General features: G+C 34.2%; 1 protein-coding gene across 1 annotated transcript in view; it reads right to left on the bottom strand.

Moving 5' to 3' along the window:
- LOC126807988 (cilia- and flagella-associated protein 65) overlaps positions 1–11,608 on the bottom strand; it is a 31,390-nt gene extending 19,782 nt beyond the window's left edge. The window contains exons 1-17 of the mRNA XM_050533005.1: positions 11,474–11,608; positions 10,290–10,516; positions 9,544–9,682; positions 9,285–9,415; positions 8,917–9,031; positions 7,970–8,054; positions 6,104–6,249; positions 4,830–4,943; positions 3,977–4,085; positions 3,353–3,468; positions 2,978–3,127; positions 2,514–2,642; positions 1,839–1,907; positions 1,320–1,409; positions 1,058–1,138; positions 515–569; positions 184–269 (exon numbers count right to left, since the gene is read on the bottom strand). Coding sequence (XP_050388962.1) covers positions 184–269; positions 515–569; positions 1,058–1,138; positions 1,320–1,409; positions 1,839–1,907; positions 2,514–2,642; positions 2,978–3,127; positions 3,353–3,468; positions 3,977–4,085; positions 4,830–4,943; positions 6,104–6,249; positions 7,970–8,054; positions 8,917–9,031; positions 9,285–9,415; positions 9,544–9,682; positions 10,290–10,456 — 1,782 coding nt within the window. The 5' untranslated portion in view covers positions 10,457–10,516; positions 11,474–11,608. The remainder of the gene's footprint in view (positions 1–183; positions 270–514; positions 570–1,057; positions 1,139–1,319; positions 1,410–1,838; positions 1,908–2,513; positions 2,643–2,977; positions 3,128–3,352; positions 3,469–3,976; positions 4,086–4,829; positions 4,944–6,103; positions 6,250–7,969; positions 8,055–8,916; positions 9,032–9,284; positions 9,416–9,543; positions 9,683–10,289; positions 10,517–11,473) is intronic.
- Positions 11,609–21,892: the final 10,284 nt, after the last annotated feature.

Raw genomic sequence — 21,892 nt, forward strand, 5'->3', positions numbered from 1 at the left:
TTATATTGAACTTCAACTGCCAACAGTTATTTTAGGTGTATGCCAACTTGTACATGAGGGGGGAACTAATTATTTAGTCGCTTAGAAACTATTGTACTGAATTGGATTATAAGGGCATGGTCTAGGTTTTTTTTGAGCAATGTACTAATAGTTATTACGATTATAAATTTAAAATAAACTTACAGGTTTAAAAGAAACTCTAAAAGAACAGGTTTTTAATGGTGGGATATCTAATGTTGTAGGATGAACAGAAAATTGAACACCAGAATCTGAAGTAAAAAAAAATCACAATTAGTTTTAAATTTAAGCCTTAAACTTTCATATTATCAAATTTAACAATGTAAGTCTACGGATTCAAATATTCAGTAGTACTTGAAAAGTTGAATTCTATTCTAACAGGCACATATGATGTAGAAGCACCACTGCACATGGGTAGCATGATGAGACATCATCAACTTTAAAAACATTAGATACAACATTAAAACATTTTGATAATAAAATACAAATCACTTACTTTCTATCCATTGAACAGTAACTTTTCCTCTTGTATGATTTGTAATGTTTACAGTCTAAAATAACAAATATGAACATGGTTTATATATTAAAATCATTCAGGTTATTTTAGCATAAATGAAATGAATGGGGATTAACGCCCTACTTTAATGCTCCATCTGTTCTAATGAAAACAAGTATATACCATGCACTGTGCTACCAGGGAAATTTTGTCTGAATAGCGGTGCTACGGCCGGCCTACTCTTATATTTAAATCAAACAGTCAAGGGTTCGTTTATCTGCACGTCAATGTGTACATGGGCCTTCTGTCCTACATCACTGACAAGTGGAAACCATGTCGGTAAAATCTTGAAGATATTGCTCGGCCAACATCGGGAGCGAATCCGAGACCTTCATGCTAACAAGCCAGCATCTTAGGTACGGAGCCATCGTGACTCCCTATTTAACCATAAATAAAAGACAGTAAATTAATCTCTTACAACATCATCAGTAAGTAATTTTGTATTCTCAAAAAACAAAGGAACTCAAATTAAACTTTATTTACCTTATCTTCAACAGTACGTAAACTTTGACAATTTCCAAAATCTGCTACATTAATATCACAACTAACATGTGGTACTGTTGTCTTTTAAAAAAAATAAATAATAATTACAATAACTGTATTCCTTCATTTTCCTTTCAGTGAGTCATATGATTATTACAATTAACAATATTACATGATAGACAACTATATAAAAGACTGACTAACTTGTATCAGGGAATTATTGTGATTAATGTATTGAGTAAATTATGATAAATAAACTAACCATAACATCTGAATGAAATCCATCATTAAAATAATAATCCATAGGTTGAGATGAACAAGATGAGTTATCCTTTACTTCTAATGTTTCAGACTGAAAATAAAGCATGGTATCAATAATACTGTCATATACTCCATTACTAAACCAACTTATTCATATTATTATTAAGGAATAGTGGTCTGAAGCCTTCTTGAGTTCTTTGTGTTAATTTAGTAACTTCCCTTGATTAATGAAAGGCTTTGATCCTAGATGGAATTCTGGGATGGAGTGAAATGTAAGATGCCGGTTTTTAATTAGCCCTTCTGATTGTGCCCCAATATACCACTATACATTTATTTCAAGCATTCATCAAATCAAATAAATTAAATACATTCCATACAAAAAGTATTGGTATAAATATAAACTCACTTCAACCATATGATAAATCTATTTTTCCAAATTAGAAACAAGGTATTAAATCTTTACAGAAGAGGGTGCATGTATGTCATAAAGATAGGCCTTTTAAAATGTTTTCATACTTACATCTGTTTTTTGTAAATATCCATCTTTATCAGGGAGAAGTTTGCCCTCTTGAATTAATTCATTCAATTGCTGAATAATAGAAACAATAATAATTTTGATAATCTCACAATACATTTTGATAATCTAACAATACAATTTGTTAACTAACAACAAATTTGGTAAAAATAATGAAAATAAAAGTTGAATATAATTTTTTTTTATGGAAAAATTAATTGTAAGCTTAAACTGTTTCAGTTGCATTTAGTAATTGAGAGAGAAAAATCAGGTTTAATATTCACTTGACAGACACAAACTAGGTCATTTCGGGACTAACATATAATTTAGTTGCACGTAGGGGTCTTTGGCAGGGGGAGGAAACCGGATAACCTGGAGAAAACCCACGAGGTTGGACAGGTAACCCAAAACCTTGTCACATTCATGCGGGGAATAAAAACCATGCCACTTGACTCAATGACAGACCTTATGATCCGATGCGCAAGTTTTAACCATTCAACCACCCCCCCACCCCCCACCCCCGCCCCTTTACAATTGACCTGGATATATCCAACAAGACACAATTCTATGAAAAACGATTACTGTTTATTTGCTTGGTTGATAAAAAAAATAGAAAATTCTGGTCAAAACGTCAGTAACTGTACTCCACATAAGTGTGTCCTGTATAAATTACAAGTTTACCTCTGGAGCATAAAATGAGAATCCTCGTTCTGCATGAACTTTATATCTATCAATATGTTTTGATAGTAAAACGGCTGGTTTGACTGTCTCTGAATGACACGTACCCAGTAGATCTAAAAATAGTGGGCCCTGAAACACAATTATATAACAGCATACAGATATCATATAATAAATCACAGTTACTTTTTATTAGATTTTTATTGTCAGTCTTATATTTGTAGAATGGAATTTTCATTTAAAGCTTTTATAGATTATCTAGAAAAAAATAATAAGAATTTAATCTGAATTCTGAGTTTATCTAAGACAGCTTATCAATCATGGTTTCCCGGTACTTTAGCAAGAGTAAGGAATATAAATATTACCTACATAATTCAATATGATTCATGTACATTAAAATTGTTTTCAAAGAATACCCTATTGTGAATTAAATATTTCCAGAAACAATATTATGTAGATTTTTTTACCTGATTATGTACCAGACATGTAATACGACGATAATAGTTAATAGGATAAGGTGGACAAAATTTCAAAATAATCGTATCTTTTGTTTTTGGCTTTAACACACCGGCAACTTGTTGAAATTTAAAAACACTATCTTCTGATTCTATCATAAACTGAAAAACAAATACACGACTAGGTGTTAAGTAAGAACATTGAGTATGTCTGTGCTGATCTTTTTACATCACTGTAAAATGAAAGGAAATGGGGTTTAACGTCCTACTATTCTCTACCGACTAATTTCAACTGTCAAGGATTCTCTGCTGTGTATGCCGGAAAATTCTAATCAACTTTCTCGCTCATCAAGTTCCATCAGATAATATAAAGGGGAGATAACTCACCTGATAAACAGCCTCCACATCAGAATTATTGATGACTTCCACACTTTTAGTAGCTGTCTGACCCAAATCGATTTGCATAAAATTCACAGCACGGAAACTCAGCTGTACTATTGGCCCTAATAATTAACAGATTCAGTATTTATACATTAATTTACTTGCCCTGAAATTTTGAGTAGACTGGCAATGCCTTAAGTCTATGAAAATACAAGTTAACTCATGGAATTCAACTAATTTGATTGTTTTTTGTCTTATTTTCACAGATTGGAATGACAGAGCAGAAATTTCAGTCAAATTTTCCATAATGACCGGCATCTTAAAACATGTCACTTATTGGCTTGACCTTCCGATTCAAGTCTGTGAAAAGAAACCATTTTCATGAGCAATGAAAGTCATCTTTTGTCAACAATACAAAATTAACCAATGGCATAAATTTGACCAGATCTGGACCATCAATCCTACCACTGCGGAAAAGGTGCAGTCCTTAAAGTGGTACGATAAAGTGATAATTTAATTTATAGTCATAGACTATAAACTTTTCTTTCCATCTCCACTGGAACTGAAAATTATCTTTATCAATTTTCTTCTGTAATAAGCTAAACATAAAATATAAATCATCAAGCCTACCTTTTGACATGCCAACACATTTAACTAAACTTTGACTAATATTTCCTACAGCTGATACAGTGAAATAATCTATATTTGATGTATCAACTAAACTAGGTGTATACATCATCTAAAATATAACAAACACAATTTATCTCAAGTCACGGAGTATCTTAAAACATTCTCATTTGTTAGGTTATATATGTCGGTTGACAAACTTAGAATTAATAATTTTATACAATAACAATACAGAGAGCTTTTTTCATCTAGGGGTGGATCCAGAGAAAAGTGTCACGGTCGTATGCTTTATCATCAGATGGTGAGATGGGATGGGCATTCAAAGCACGCGATAATGATATAGACATATGTGATATCACAATAATTAATGCTTTGTATCAATGAAATTGAATCACAATGTGATCCTATTAATTCATAATAAAAATTGATGTCAAACTTTAAAAAGCTCAGTGTGTTTGTATGGCTACGTAATTTGGAGACGATGATGGCATCATGCATTGTCAACTGTCAAACTTCCTTAACAGGAACCTTGCAAACCCCCTCCTGCAAAAATTCCTGGATCCGCTCCTGTCATCTAGCAACAAATTGTCGTATACATACAAACTGAATTTACAAACACTAAATTCAAGATTTACCATCAATTAGACACATAATCTTATTTTCTGATTCTAATGTTAATTCTACATTTCATGTCAATCTTAATTCTACTTACATGTCAATCTTAATTCTACATACACATCAATCTCAATTCTACATACATATCAATCTTAATTCTGCATACACATCAATTTTATTGCATGCTTGTCTATAAATAAATTATTAGTCTTGAGATTAAAACTACATGCTATATACTTACAGGAATTCTCACAGCTGTCATTGGTGGAACAATTCCATTCTTCATCAAACAATTAAATACTTTATCAATACTATTAGCATGTTGTTGATGTTCTACTTGAAATGGTACCCTTACCTAGAAAACACACAATTCTAAATTAACTTCCTATTCTTCTCATTTAATACCGGTATTAATACCAGAGTCCAGGGGGTCCGGGGCCCCAAGTTGGGGCTTGACCCATACTTTATTAAGGCCCAATCTCCTGAATATCCGACTACAAATCTTACTCAAATTATGAAGGAGAAATCACACAGAAATCCAATTTCTTTGAAATGTATCCGAAGATTGAGTCAGACTCAAAGTTTGAGAGTTAGAAGATGTATACCTCAAGTCATGACTTTCATTGTGAGGAAATGTGTGTGCGTCTAAACAACACAACAACAGTATCATGATATTTTAATGAATGATAATTTGTGCATTAATTTCTGCAAATATTGGAAGAAAATTTTCATATTTCTCAATATATCTTTATCTACTAGAATTAGAAACATGTGTTTAGGTGAGAACATGCTTGTGTTTTCTATACACTAGAAACATGTGTTTAGGTGAGAAGATGCTTGTGTTTTCTTCACACTAGAAACATGTGTTTAGGTGAGAAGATGCTTGTGTTTTCTATACACTAGAAACATGTGTTTAGGTGAGAAGATGCTTGTGTTTTCTATACACTAGAAACATGTGTTTAGGTGAGAAGATGCTTGTGTTTTCTATACACTAGAAACATGTGTTTAGGTGAGACGATGCTTGTGTTTTCTATACACTAGAAACATGTGTTTAGGTGAGAAGATGCTTGTGTTTTCTATACACTAGAAACATGTGTTTAGGTGAGAACATGCTTGTGTTTTCTATACACTAGAAACATGTGTTTAGGTGAGAAGATGCTTGTGTTTTCTTCACACTAGAAACATGTGTTTAGGTGAGAAGATGCTTGTGTTTTCTATACACTAGAAACATGTGTTTAGGTGAGAAGATGCTTGTGTTTTCTATACACTAGAAACATGTGTTTATGTGAGAACATGCTTGTGTTTTCTATACACTAGAAACATGTGTTTATGTGAGAACATGCTTGTGTTTTCTATACACTAGAAACATGTGTTTAGGTGAGAAGATGCTTGTGTTTTCTATACACTAGAAACATGTGTTTAGGTGAGAACATGCTTGTGTTTTGTATACACTAGAAACATGTGTTTAGGTGAGAAGATGCTTGTGTTTTACTAGAAATATTAGAAAGCACATACTGGTGAGAGATTATGAAGTTCCATCCATTTCTGTACTGATGATCCAACCGCTACTGTTCCAAAATTAATGATTGACTCTAAATTCTCTTGTTTCAAATTATTAACAGGTTTACCTGAGGCTGATACCAAAATATGTGGGTATTTACCTGAAAAAATCAACTTAAAGTAAGTACGATAAACAAAAAACATTTACAAGAATTTTAGCGTCAGGCATACAAGAAAAGTCTAGCAGACCTAATGATCAGGATACTTCTCAGAAATATTTGCTTTATTTTAAGAACTGCAACAAATTTTCACGTCAATTTGCCCTGTAGACTCTAGCCATTTTTGGCCACATTATTAGTACAAGTTGTGACAGGTGTCATATGTAGCACCATGAGCCTTCTGTCTGACGTGGAGAGCGGGCATATGTCGGAAACCGGTCGCCACATCCTACGTACGACCCATGCATCTTTTCTTACTACATATTTCTGTAGCCTTGTGATCGTCTAGAATTTGTCTCTAGCTGTCTTTACTTCTGCTTCACGTTGTGTATTTACTTCTTACAGTTTATTAAGACGTTTGTCTTACCAGGAATAATAATGCATAGTTCGCTTCTACATTTTTTTATAGCATATAACTGAATACAGGTATACAAGCATAGCACAAATTACAATACTATATAGCTAAAACCACTTCTCCACCCTATCCAGCCTCTCGGCTGTCTAGGAACTCAGATGTACCCTCGATCTCTGGAATCTAATTCAAGTCTGTCTTACAAAGTTCCCCGGTTTCTCTTATAACCATATGAATATCACGCACAATCAAGTGTGATCATGGCCCTGAACCTGTGCAATTAACGATATGATTGGTTACTTTAAGCTAAATGATGCAATTAGAATAATTCCACTCACGTGTAATTCTGGTGGTAAATGAGTGACATATGTTTTCGATAAATAACTCTTTTTTATGTGTCAACTGCCAATTACAGACTAAGTTGATTTAGTGCACACTATATATGTGAATATGTTTGAAATTACTAACTTGCCAAAGATAATAATTAATGAAATATAAAGCCATCTTATTTCAAGAGCAAAAATTCTAGCAATATCATTACACATGCATGAAGCAGGGTAAGCTGACCCTTTTTGAACCATCCTATCATGGTAGTTCACATAGCTGAGCAATTTGTTTATATCTTGAGATTCAAGTTAAACTTGGCACTTTATTTTGTTTTAAAGGCAATCTGATTGAAACACAGATCCTATTTCGTTTCGTTTTTTATAGTTCAAAATTTCGTTTTACTTGTTTTTACTACACTAGGATCTGGAAGAGTTGTTGTATAAGCCACGTTCTGGTTGATATGAGGATCTGGAAGAGTTGTTGTATAAGCCACGTTCTGGTTGATATGAGGGATTAGCCAATGAAACAATGTTACGAGTTTTTGGCATACTGTGCATGGAACTGTGGGTATCCTAACAGAAACATCAATGCTGATTAGTAAATCAAAAATCTGATGTCATACATAGGGTCAAAAGTCACTCATATGACCCCTGATGTGACCTCCAACTACAATCGGTTAAATCTTCATGTAGTTGAAGCTATTGATATAGATCTGTATTTAAATCAGATTGTTTTAAAGGGCTTTACAACAGATTTTACCATTTACATTAAGCATGTTTGGCATTCTGTTAGTGTTAAATACATCAAGGTCTGAATCATGAAATTATAAACCCTAATAATACTTAATAACTTTCAACAAGAACTCGAGTGGAATCATGCAAATGTACACATTCTTTGAATTAGCTTCAAAATCAGTAGTGCTTGTCATCAACAATTCTGGGTGGCGACCTAGAAATAAATTTTGTTGTTATACCCACAACTTACCAATTCCTTTAATGTTTGTTGTTTTATCAAAGCTAGAATTTGGACCATATTTACAAATAGCTTCACCTTTATATACAGTTGCAGCCTAAAATCAAATACATGCACATATTATTATATAAAAAGTCTAATCATATTCTGTATCTCAATTCATTTCAATATACTTCAAATTTATGCCTATAGATCCCATTTAATGATAAAAGAATTAAACTTAAAGGCTCAATACCACTCTTGTTGTAACTGAATAATATGTCCCAATCTTTATTCTGGTCAACAAATTGTTCTATTTTACAATATTCCAATTAATTGATGATACAAATTTCATCTTAACACACCTAATTTAAAAAAATGGAAAAATTCAACTAAATGATTTGAAAAGCCTGACGTAAAGCTTTTCAAATGTGACTTGGATTTAAAAATATTTTTGAACCCTCTGGACAAGTAAAATAGGATTTAATGGATAATTTACACAACAGGTAGGACACTAACACATCTAGAACTTAGAATAGGGCTATTTTTTATTTTCTGGAGCTGTCAAGCCAGCAAGAGTGTTATTGTCCCTTTAAAGGCACATTCTTCCAGAAATAAAATGAAATGGGGTTTAACATCCTACTGTTCTGCTCTGACTGGGCTAATGTAGAAGGGCAACTGCCAAAGGTCTTTTACATGCACACCAATGTGTACACAAGACCTATTTTTTCATTCCATCTGAATGTGCCACGTGCCACAAGAATCATACTGAAAGAATTCTTAATCATTTCAGGCTCAGAACCATCCACTCAATGAATTAGTTTTATATTGTGAAGAACTTGGACATCCAGTATAACATTTTGAATTGTGTTTGTTGTATGTTGCTGGGCAGTCAATCATTTGATTATTTTAAAGCTACATGTCACCAGTATCAAAAACAAATTTTTATATAGAGAAAAGAACAGTAATAATACACGTACCTCTGGTCTGAAAGTAGCTTTAAATTTACATGATGATTTATATTTTAGATCAGCTTCACTGGGTTCAATAGTAAATGGTGATATAACTTCCCACTTGATTGTAGTATCAGTATCGCTAGAAATTAATGAAAATATACCCAAATAACTTGACTCGTGCCAGATTTCACTTGTAATAAATCTCAAAATCATCTGGAATACGCTATATTTAAATGAATGTTAATGAATGTTATATAAGGACTTGTATTGCACGAGGTTCGGTCTGCTATTGTGTCCAAAAATAATTTTATAGTGTCCCTCATACATTTCAAAGAAAATTATGAATTTTAACCAGGACACCTTTAATATTGACATCTTTAAAGACTACATACCCAGAATTAAAGACTTCAAAAACCATTTCCACAAAGTCTTTGGCAGCACACATTTTAAAATCAAGTTTTTCTGGAACTTGAATGTTAAATTTTGGTAACTCTGCTTTAATTGGAACTTCAAATTCTCCTTCCTGTTATTTAATATAGAATACAGGTATTAGTTTATTAAACTCGATTGCTAAATCGTTTTTAAAATTACACTTATTGATTCCTGAATACGGTTTATTTATGAAAACAGAGAGAATATCTATACATGTACCTGTGTTCTGAACTGAATTTTATCCTCGTAAACACTTTTCTCTAATGGACGAAAGGTCACTGGTAAGGTGAAACTTGTACCGGCACTCAGAACAATCGGTTTTGGATACAGAGTTGAAAAAAATCGGCTTTTTGGTACACTACAAATATATTGATAATATTTGAAAGCAATATAACAAATATCAGATAAACCATTTATATAACTTTCTGGTTGGTTTAAAATGTAAAAATAGCTGCAGAAGAGTGTTATTTATTCTTTCTGTAATATTTTGATTAAAAGTATAACTGACAAATTTATACAAGTAACACCCTCAGCAGTTATATGTCGTCTGAGCAGTCCATAAAGGTTGTCACAAATAAAAAGTGAAATCTGCATACATCACTGTCCCATTGATCAGTTTCCATGAAAAAATAAAGGGCACTAACTCAAGTAATTATCAAATATTGTTCTTATTGTTAGATGTATTCATTGAAGTAAAGCACATAAATTTAAAGTAGACCACCATCACATGGCGAATTTCAATATTTATAAAGCATTCACAAGTATCTACAAAGTGAGCAATGACAATAATTATAACTTATAGGTAAATCATGCCAAATCGAGATAACATTCTTCACACCCCACTAATGTCTTTTTCATTCTTTACCAACATAAATGTAATATTATCTGTAATAGTGAAATCTTGTTAACAGTCTACATGTAGATTATCTAGAAGAAATATGAATTAAACAACAAATTATTCTTACTTGAATTTGAGTTTCTGTGTTTTGACTTGGACATTTTTTAATGTAATATTTTTGGTGTACTCTTGGCCTGGTTCCCAGCCTTGCCAAACAACTCCATCAACTACTTCTATTCCATTAATGTTTTGTTTGGTTGTGCCAGTATAGCGTGACATTGTTACTGCAGGCATCTTTTCAATTCCTGTTTTTGGGGGTTTTTTACCACTAGTACTAACGTATTATCTTCAGATCTACAACAATAAATGGCATTTCATGTATTTTGTAATAAAAATTAAAAAGTTTAGGCTTATACATTGAAGTATGTCCAGCGATAATAAGTGTCCACAGGGGCTATACAAGATACAATATCACATGAGCAATAGAATCATGTAGAACTTGACATACAAAGCTCAAAAATCAATTTATAATACAAAATAAATGAGTCTTACAAGATTTTTTGAATGATGCACCATGCACCTATAAATAGCAAATGGTTGTTTATTCCAGTCTTGGAGCTTAATATTAGAAAAAGACAGTTCGCTATATGAAGAAGATTAACAAATCTGCAATGGATTTAGCTTGGACATCTCACAATGATCAGACTGTTATTGTTAAAGTCAAGTCGCATCATATACATGTACCCGGTATCACGGCCTCCAAAACTCTACTTTTTTTTTCTAAACTAGATCGATATATAATACGTAATAAACATCAACAGGTATATAGTTATATAAACACCCTATTTTGTGGCACAGGCGAACATAATTGATATGCCTACTTTAAATCTGATTGAATCGAAGCAGGGAGGTTATCTTGCTTTGGTATTTTGGTTTTGTTTCTTAATTAAAAATAATAAATAGACCTATCCCTTTTCAGCTTGAGAAAATTGATATTTTGATTTTAGAAAAAGTATGCTATGGCATCAGTAAAGTAAAATTAAATTTTGTGCATTTTCTACTGTAAATAGATAGTGCCCTATCTTATTTTGATAGACACGAGGTCTAGAGATGAAGTACATTCGACGGAAACCTGGGAAAGATCAACCTGCAGCAACGTTAACATGTTTTTTTTAGTAGCCTACTGTCGGTAGGCCTAGATCTCACCAGGTCCAGGTCTAGCTCTACCATAAAGTTTGCTTTGAAAAATGCAATTACTCAATAGTATTCTTGCTTATTAATACACATTTGGGAAAATAAAATTCAACTCACTATGAAATATTTCATTGCCAATCACAACATAAACACCATTTTCAACGTTCCAAAAATAATAGTTCAGAGGCAGCCATCTTGTAAACTAAAAACAAAGATGGCGGTTTATCTTAGCAACTAATGAGAGTGACCCCCCTTTACACGATGTGCAGTATTAGACTGGATAACCTGCTCTAATACGTCAGACTCGCTCCTACGTCACTTCTTTTCTGACTTGCATAACAAAGCCCTTTATAGGGAAAGTTACAACAACTCATTTACAAGCTCCATTTTGGGTCCCAACTATGACGCCCATTGACGTCATCTAAACAAATTGCAAAAGAAACCGGTGCAGTTTGGTTCAATGATAAATATGTCAGTCGGAATCATACTGAAAATCGACCAAGAATGACATGAATAACAGAACTCAATTTGGCGTTCTTCAGGAATTATCGGAGAGCGATATCTCGTAATCAGTGTATTTCAGTGGTGGTAGGATAAATAATTTATTTTTTAATTCCTCAAACACAGATTGGTTATGCAAGCGAAATGTGTGGAAAAATTGAATTCGATAAACATCAATTAAAACAATGTATTTGTCATTTGGTGGCGGGCATTTCTTTCAATATGACTGCCAAATTTGGTAATAGAATACCATTTAAATAAAAAATAAAATAAATGAAAAAACAAACATTAATTTGGTAATAAAAGGGCAGCGATAATCTCAAAAATTTAATTTCGAGAAATCTTGATGTTAGAAATTCAAAAAGGCCGGCAAAATGAAATCCAAAATGGTTTAATTTTAATTAATCGTCCCGAAATGACCTAGTTTGTGTCGAGTGGACGTTAAACCCCATTTCTCTCTCTCTCTCTCTCTATTAATCCCGAAATGACATAAATGCTCTTAAATGAATATATTGTTAACGCACTTTAAACATCTAGATGCAATAGACTTGGTATAGAAAAAATTCTAGGTGCATTAAAATGTTGGCAATAAACATAATATCATAGTTTTTAGTTACACATTGTTAACTACCCACCCATAGATTCTTTAATGACAATAACTCATATACTTTATTCAGCTCAACGCAATACTTAAAATGTATAGACCCTAAAAATAAAACACACTTATATGGATATACTACTTCTGAATTTATTAACATGCTACGTTTCGATACACATACAGATATCGTTTTCAAGCAATAAATTCAGAAGTAGTATATCCATATAAGTGTGTTTTATTTTTAGTGAAATCTATTTCTATATGTCTTATAAGGATTATGTATAGACCCCGTTCGTTTAACCTGATTATAGATATTATGTATCCGTGTTGCATATACGACCTTTCGGTTGAATCATATCATAGAAGTATCATATTTCATAGTTTGTCGACATTAAGGTGTGCTTGTTCTATTGTTCCATTTAGCCTATGCGTTTACAATTTTGCCCTTTATAACAAAGAAATGAAAAAGACAGTAACAGAACAAGACACTTAACAAATACTCACACACAAAACATTCAAATATATATTATTGATAATCGCCGACCCTAAACTTTTTTCTCATTTCCTATGTCCGTTCTAACGGATTAAGATTTTATTTTTGTTTGGCACTAATCCCTGATCCTTCCGCCTTAAAATCATGAATATTCACCAACACCTGGCTGAAAATATAAAATATTAAAAACAAGAGAGAGTTTTGTAAAGAGAGGGTAAAACTACAAAGATTTGTCTCCCATCACTTGTGAGAGAGAGGGAGAGTGGGGGGGGGGGTAACGTCCAATCGACACAAACTAGGTCATTTCTGGACTAACCCATGGTTGAATTTGCGCGTAGGGGTCTTTAACAGTGGGAGGAAACCGGAGAATCCGAAGAAAAGCCTTGTCACGTACAAGTGGGTAATCGAAACCACGCCACTTGACTCAATGACAGATCTTATGATTTAACGCGCACGTGTCTGAGAATAGTTTAGCGTAAAATGAGTTTAATTCAATTATTGTTCTTTGTATTTCAATATTTATGATTTTATATTTTTCAGAATTACCTTTTAGAAATAAGGGAACACAACGATTACAACAGGGTTCCCATCGGAACGCCTGGATTATTAATTAAATTGCACATTGTTTCAACTAGTTTGTCTCTTGGAGGCAAACTATAATAATAATAATAATAATAATAATAATGCTTTATTTATTACACAACTGCATGGTATCACGAGTATGGTAAAGCATACAATACAAATTACAATACAAAATAAACATTAAAGAACATAGAATAAGGTTTACAGAGGTTTCTAAAAGGAAATTAAATTATATTTTATATTATCAATGCTTGTAAGGTGGCCTATATATTAGGCCTTACATAGCAAATGGTATTTAATGTCTATTTTTAAACATTTCATGGATCATATACGAACGCAATCTGTTTCACAGAGAATTACGAGTAGTAATAGCCTAGCGAAAATTCACTGCTGATCAGCGTGATACGAACGTTGCAACATCTTGTATACATTTATCATCGTTCATTATATGCATTATTGAATCATTCAGACTAGTTTTAATGTGATGACTTAAAGGCCCGGTCCCAGTGGCCGATGGACACAAAACGTATGCAAAAAGGACACAGCGGACGACCAAACTTTCGGGGGTGGCTCCATCCGTTTTCATCCGCTCCAGAAATGAACAAAATTGACGAAAATTTGCGAAAATAGAACGGAAAAGAACGAACGTGGGAAGTATGTAGCGGGGATGTTAAATGGATGTTCATCGGAAGCCTAGCGGATGGAAGTGGATGACAGCTCCGAAGGGGTTAGGCAAACTCCAGAAATCCTTCAATATATACCAGATACATCCCAGATACAAACGCTTTGTCCGTTTTGAAAACTTTATATACGAGATGCATACGCTTACATCCTTTCTATTTCCGTGCTACTAACGATGTATAGACGTTCCATGTACCTTATCTTCCCTCCCTCTTTCCGTTTTCAGCTGGGGCGGATGTGAGTTGCGAGGATGCAGAGAGGATACAGTAGACGTTTAACGGATCATAACGGACATGGAACGTTTGGTGCTCGTATATGTCGCGCATTTACATCGTACACTGCAGAAAGTTCATCTGTTATAAAAGTTTTGTGCAGCTCAAAACTTTTTGCGCGGATGAAATCAAAGTGAACGGATGCTCGATGGATAGAGCGTATGAAACACGTATGCAATGAGTACACAACGGATGCATGTCGTTTTCAAACGGAGGGCACGTTTTTTTCACCGTTTTACATCCTCTTCTCATCCGTAAGTGCAGTGGGACCGGGCCTTAACTTTTTCCGAAGATTATGGTGGGCGGAGCAATGGAGAAGAACGTGCGTTTCATCTTCTACTTCTCCGCTAGTACAATTTTTACAGTTCTTCTTATCCCTGTGGACAAGGGTTTTTTTTATGCCTTCCTGTCTCTATTTCAAGCTTATGCGTACTGAGTCTAAACTGGCCTAGTGTCTGGCGTTTTTGTTCATCTGGTATATCCAGGTATTTCTCAATATCATAATTTGTATAAAAATCATTTTTTGTGTTAGTTTTAAGGCAATTATTTAAGTTCTTAACAGTTCTTGCATTTTCAATATATTTCCAATACTGAACACAAATAAATATCCCTCAATCCTTGTTTGAACATCTGTAGAAAAGCGTCTGTATTGAAAGACTGAGAGATGGGTTGTTCATGAACAACCCACCCAGTCCAGTCTCCTCTAAAAAATATCTAATTTGATTACTCCATTTACTGCTGGTATTTTTCATTTCGTCCAGAGCAGACAGAAGTAGGGGGTTGACTTGTTCTGATTTTAATTCGATCCATGTTTTGACCATCCTGTATTTAAGATCAAGAAGAATTGGGAACCAACCAACTTCAGCTAATACAACAGAGTTTGAAGTTTTACTATGAACATCCAAAAGGTGTTTACAAAGATTTAACATCAGCTTTTCAAGCTTGAAACAGTTTGTATGGTTGGATGTAATATGGTTGCCCCACGAATCCCATCCATATAATAGTATGGATTCGACTAGGATATCAAATAGTTTTAATTTAATGCTCAAAGATACATCAAAATTTGAAAAGCCTTTAAAAATTTTGAAAAAGGCTTTTTAAATTTTGAAAAAGGCTTTTAAAATTTTGAAAAAGGCTTTTAAAATTTTGAAAAAGGCTTTTAAAATTTTTGAAAAAGGCTTTTAAAATTTTGAAAAAGGTATCAATGCATAATCGTTTAAATTGTCAACGCCTCTGGTTAAAGAACCAGAACATCGTACAATGACACCTAAGTATTTATATTCTTGAACAATTTCTATGCTGTTTCCAATCCATTAATATTAAATTTGTCAAAAACTTTTCTTCTTGATTTGATAAAAATCATTACCTGTGGGTTTTTTTTCATTTTAATTTTAAGTCTCCATTGCTTGCAATATTTATTAACTATATTTAATGAGATTTGTAAACCACTACTTGATAATGAAAACAAAATAATATCATCAGATATAGTAATGCAGAAATAGGGGTATCATTTAATTTCGTGACATCAACAGAATGATTTAAACATATGGGAGCTTGTCAATAAAGATGTTGAATAACAAAGGACTAAGGTTATTTCCTTGCATGACGCCTATAATCATTCATAAACGTTTTACTTTGTGTATTTCTAACTTTGACTTGTAGTTGGCTATTATAAAACATATTTTTTTAAACATTTGTAAACATTACCATTTACACCTAAATCTAATAGTTTGTAGAAAAGACCTTCTCTCCAAACTCTATCAAAGACTTTATTAACCATGGCACCGTCAGAGAATACTTCTAAAATTATGGAAAATATCAGGGGGGTTTTCTTAAAAGTATTTTGATATAATTTCTTTTGATCTCCGGTTTATAACATTTAGACAACAATTTATATTTCGTATTGTGACACAGATCATATCACCGTGTATTTACTAATCTATTGAAGAAATGTAAGTCGTTTTCTTTTGATACAGATAAATTTATAAGGCTATAATATATACATTTTCTGTTTTAGTAAGCACACTGAAAAGGGTTATTTCATTTTTCCATTATTTTCCCAGTTTACTCCTTTCTAGAGTAAATGATTAGAAACGAAAACACTACTAAATTTAAAGTGCAGAGAGAGAGGGGGGGGGGTACCATCGACTCGAAACAAACTCCAGTGCACTCTGTCACATCCGACATCGTATGGGATCGTTACAACATGTCGGATTACGCAGAGTGTCGGAATGTCCGGTTTTATCAAAACCGGAAATATTGTAGCTTCGTACATAGAACTTCGAATCACCAGAATGTTATTCCCTTTAAAAATGATAAACCTTTCTGTAAATTCAAAATTTTATTTTATGATCAGTAGTGGAATACTGCCTTTTATCAGTGAAATAAAAGTGTTATTTCAGTGGCTAGTTGTTTTTACCTAAAATGATTGTAAAATCATAAAATAAATAGAACATTTGTCGTTTTGTCGTGAATAACATATTTTATTTCATCTCTAAGCAAGAAAACGTTTATATTTTCACGAATGCGTACAAATATCCTCTATTTATTACATTGATTTTTATTTCATTTAACATGTGTAGGCATTTTGAATAGGTCAAGTCTGTCGTTAATTTATCTTTTTCGCCGTCTTCAGTTGATCGCACTCTTGTCTTTGCTATCACGTCTTCATTGATAATGGGCGTACTCGATTGAACGTTCCGGAATTGAATTCTCTCAATCCCAAAATAGTGACAATCGAGTGAAAATGAGTACTTCGGGCTACAACGCATGCTTCGACTGGATATATAAATATCTCATCCAACCATGCAGCCGAAACCTGTTCGTCGTGTTTAATTACGTCACAATTCTACTCACACCACCTCCGTCGTTGGGACTGACAGAACTGTGACAGGACTGAATTCCGCGTCACTCGATTGCAATTCTGTCAATTCGGGACGTTCCGGACTGTGACTCTAGCATCCCAGGTCGTCGTCTCAAGGTTTGAAGAGATCCGTAGGGTGACCAAACTTATAGGTTATTCAGGTTCAATCGGCATGCGCAACGAATGTTTCCAACAGGTGCTAGGAATATTTTTACGACTGTGAATTCGGGGGAAAATTCGTGGATATTCTTGAGTATTTGTTACAACTGTCGTACAGAGATTAAAATTATCAAAGTAATCAACAAAGACCCACGGTAGCGAGTTTTAATCTCACAGATAATTGATTGGTGATTGCTTGTTAATCTTTTGTGGCTTCACACCCATTCAGTTAGTTTAATCTCACGGATAATTGAACAGTAAGTGGTGGCTTCACACCCACCGATTGAAGGCCGGATTATACGGTGTAGATTCAGTGGAAATCGTATGTCGGGACGGCTGATTTATGTCGTAATCCGGAACGTACAGAGGTCGAATTACCCAGAGATTTTTTGGCTGAAGTAATAAGGAAATAAATCGGGACATGAAAATGGTGTCGGATGTAACAGAGTGTCGGAGTGATCAGAGGCCGGATGTGACAGAGTGCACTGTAAGTCATTTTGGAACAAACAGTTATTTCTCCGATCCGATCTCTATTAAAGAGGCATTATGGGGGATTAGATAAAGAGTTGACAATTTCAGTCAAATTGCTCCACTCTGAACCGAGTTATTAGCTTTTGAGTTTTAAACTTAGCCTCGATCATCATTACTGAAGTCGGTACGATAAAAAAAAACCATAGTCTCGATTATCCACTTTTTGGATTTAATCATCAATGAGCGTTGCGTAGCAAATCGGATTGGAATCCAGTGAAAATCCGACACCTACATCGAGAGTTGATTATGGTTTGGATAAGTTAATTAATAGTTTATATAACATTTCAGGCCTAAAGATTTAGCTCTTGCATAATGTATGTCTAACTGTTCTCGAATAAAACTGTTTAAGCAAATATTTACTACAGAACACCAGAACTTTGTACTGGTTATCACTTAATATATCAAGGGATGATCGAGATGTGTTTCCTATGACTAATAGACAGATTACATGATCGTGATATGAGTAATGCACTAAAGGTATATTTGCATAGTGTATATTACATGTTTATCCTTCGCTGATATGCATAATCCGCAAAGACGCAATAATAAAGGGACCTTCGGCGTTTCACTATTCATTCCAGATGCAGTGGTGTGAGGGTACAGTTTCACAATAATTTATCCACGCACATCGATCCGAATATGTTCCGACCTGCTATCGTTGGGTCATTTGCTGCCTGCATTCAGCGTCTTGTCTGTATCGTAAACTTTACTAATATGGCGTGGGCTCTTATGATACAGTGTATTACTTAAATGCGTTAAAGTATAGTCTCTATCGTGTTCACAAAGGTTTTGACAAAGTGGGAATATCAATGAATATCGATAGGGTTCACCATCTCATGACCGCAAGGCTTCCCAGAAATCCATTCAAAACTACAGCCTCTGTCGCGTTTACAAGATTTTCAGCAAAGGGGGGATAACTCCGGAACACTGAATATCGAGATGGCCACAATGCTTCACACCATGTTTGAAAAAAAAACTCTTCAAAAACCCATCTGTAATGTCTTATGTAAACAATGCACGCGCCATTCAGCCAATGATTGACGCCGCGTGCTGTGACGGCACGTGTTAAGGCAGTCATCTTTGACAGAGATATTACTCTAGACTCGTAATTCTCTGTGAAACAGATTGTATCGATTGTTATGATACGGTACTTTACTCAAAGTAAAGCGTTATCAAAGGCACATGCTTTCATTTTCTACTGAGTTTTTTACGCCCACTTTCGTTTATTCACCATTGTCGATGGGTCGACCAAAATCTATACTCCACCATTTAACATAATATTATATCTTAATCGCGTATTTATTGTTTTCTTTGAACACATTTTATAAATTGAAAGTAAACACAGATGATGACTGTTGTTTTACTCATTTTACCTGTCACAGTTTGTATTGAATAACTGTTCCACATGTTGGGTAATCTGCTAAAACAGGCCAACGTCCTGCACGAATTGCTCTACATATTGCGAAATCTCCGAGGGCAGGTTGACAAAATAACAGACATACTTTAGTGGTGATAAATTTCTATGTTTAATCTCCTTTCTTTCATTCATAATTTTTAGTTTATTCAATATTCATAATAATAACATTTCATCTTTATATTTCTTTTAATATCTTAATCCACATCAGACATTAAAAAGAGAGAGAGTATATACAGCAAATATTATTTCAAAAGATATACTACACGCTATTCATGAATGGCCGATTATTATCACTGAACACTGAAAGTAACAGGAAAATAATTTAGCCCTAGAGTGAAATTCGTGCACGTATACTAAAATCAGGGAGTTCGGGGCGAGAGGCGGGGGAGGTTCTTGTACCGGCCTCTCTCTATTTTTAATTTATGAGAACTTTAATGTAGTGAGGCCATTGCGGACGTGATGTTTTTTTTATGTACATGAAGCACATGGGTCATTCCATATCAACTGATGCAAGGTTTTAACCCGACCCCTCCGGATTTTTCCAATTTTTTTATATTTTGTTATGGATCCATTGAGATAACCATATGCCAAATTACAGGCCTATCGAACAATTTTTCGCGAAGTTATGACGCCCAGAAGAGTTCTATGTCGGAAAATTGAGTCACATCCAACCGCAAATTGGCTAAGTTCAAGCAACGAATTAGGCAGGTTCAAAAGCCAATAGACTTATTTTAACTTGCTTTTCTAATGGAACTCGGGCCAAATTTTCCGAATCTGGCATTATTTTTGACCTACGCCTAAACCCTGGGTCTCTAACTTGTACTGAATTTGGTGTAAAAACGACTGAAAATCGCATCACAACCAAACTACGAGTGCCGCTAATGTCATCTCTGGATATTCTGAAGCTCTTGGACAGGTCTTATGGCCAAACAAAAAATTTAGGTTCTCCGGCCCCGGGTTTGCAGAAATTTTCGCACCTGAAAATTGAAAATATCGAAAATTTCACATTTTCACGCTCAAATTTCGAAATGTGGGGTCACATAGATTTCGACGAAAATCGCATGGTAGTAAGAACCATCCATGGTCATGTTTATGTGAAAGTATGAACTTTGATATTTTTCTCCTTCATACATATTTTTGACAATAAAAATACATAAAATATCCAGAGATGACATTAGCCGCACTCGTAGTTTGGTTGTGAACGCGTCACAAAGTTTCGATTTTCAGTCGTTTTTATACCAAATTCAGTATAAGTTAGAGACCCAGGGTTTAGGCGTAGACCAAAAATAATGCCAGATTCGGAAAATTTGGCCAGAGTTCCATTAGACAAGCAAGTTAAAATAAGTCTATTGGCTTTTGAACCTACCTAATTCGTTGCTTGAAATTAGCAAATTTGCGGTTGGATGCGACTCAATTTTCCGACATAGAACTCTTCTGGGCGCCATAACTTCGCGAAAAATTGTTCGATAGGCCTGTAATTTGGCATATGGTCATCTCAAAGGATCCATAACAAAATATAAAAAAAATGGAAAAATCTGGAGGGGTCGGGTTAAAACCTTGCATCAGTTGATATGGAATGACCCACATGCATAGTCTCAAATCAGCAAATCAAGGGGTAAGGCGCGTTCTTGTATCGGCCTCTCTATATTTTTAATTTATAGGAACTCAAACGTAGTGAGGCCATTGCGGGCGTGAAGGTTTTTTTTTATGTACATGAAGCAGACACTTAGTTGGTGAATCTATTGTAGATTTTGTTGTCACTCTGCTGATCGGACGCGATGCTTATGTGTGTACGGTAATGATTTCCGGTATTGAATGTTTCAAGGATAATCACAAGGTGTTTTGGTTTTTACTAAGGATTCTACATATAATATTAAGGTATGGACAATGAATAAACTGTCTGAATGTAACATCGTCTTGTCGAAATCTAGGCCATTCATGGTGTGACTCCAGATCCTTGTGGTGTAGTATGTCGTTTATTAAATACGAGCCGAATCTGACCTATATTTCTGTTTTCTGATCAGAATCTTCATGAAGGGTTTGGTGATTAGCAAGGAATTCGGGATTTTTATAAAAAAATCTCTCAGTTATCTGTTTTCACCTTATCCATGCTAGTTGATAGCGAAACATTGCCTCCCCTTAGTGTCATTCTGGTAATTTCTTGATACCTTCAGGAACTTCTGATCTTTAACTGAATAGCATTTTCTTTAAATATCTGTGAATACATTGTCATCGAAGAATTGTTGAAATCATCGTTTTACCTTACTTAAAGAAATGGTTGATGAAACCATGCTCGACAATTGGGTATTCGCCCTATCCTTTCAAATCGCAGTAGTTATGGGCTTGTTATGGGTCATGATATAATTAATAATTTATTAATTTATAATGCATCCAAAATCCAGCTAAGGTGGGCTGATCGATAGCGACAATACAATAACA

Source organism: Patella vulgata, chromosome 9, assembly GCF_932274485.2.
Source record: "Patella vulgata chromosome 9, xgPatVulg1.2, whole genome shotgun sequence".
Classification (NCBI taxonomy): Eukaryota; Metazoa; Mollusca; class Gastropoda; family Patellidae; genus Patella; species Patella vulgata.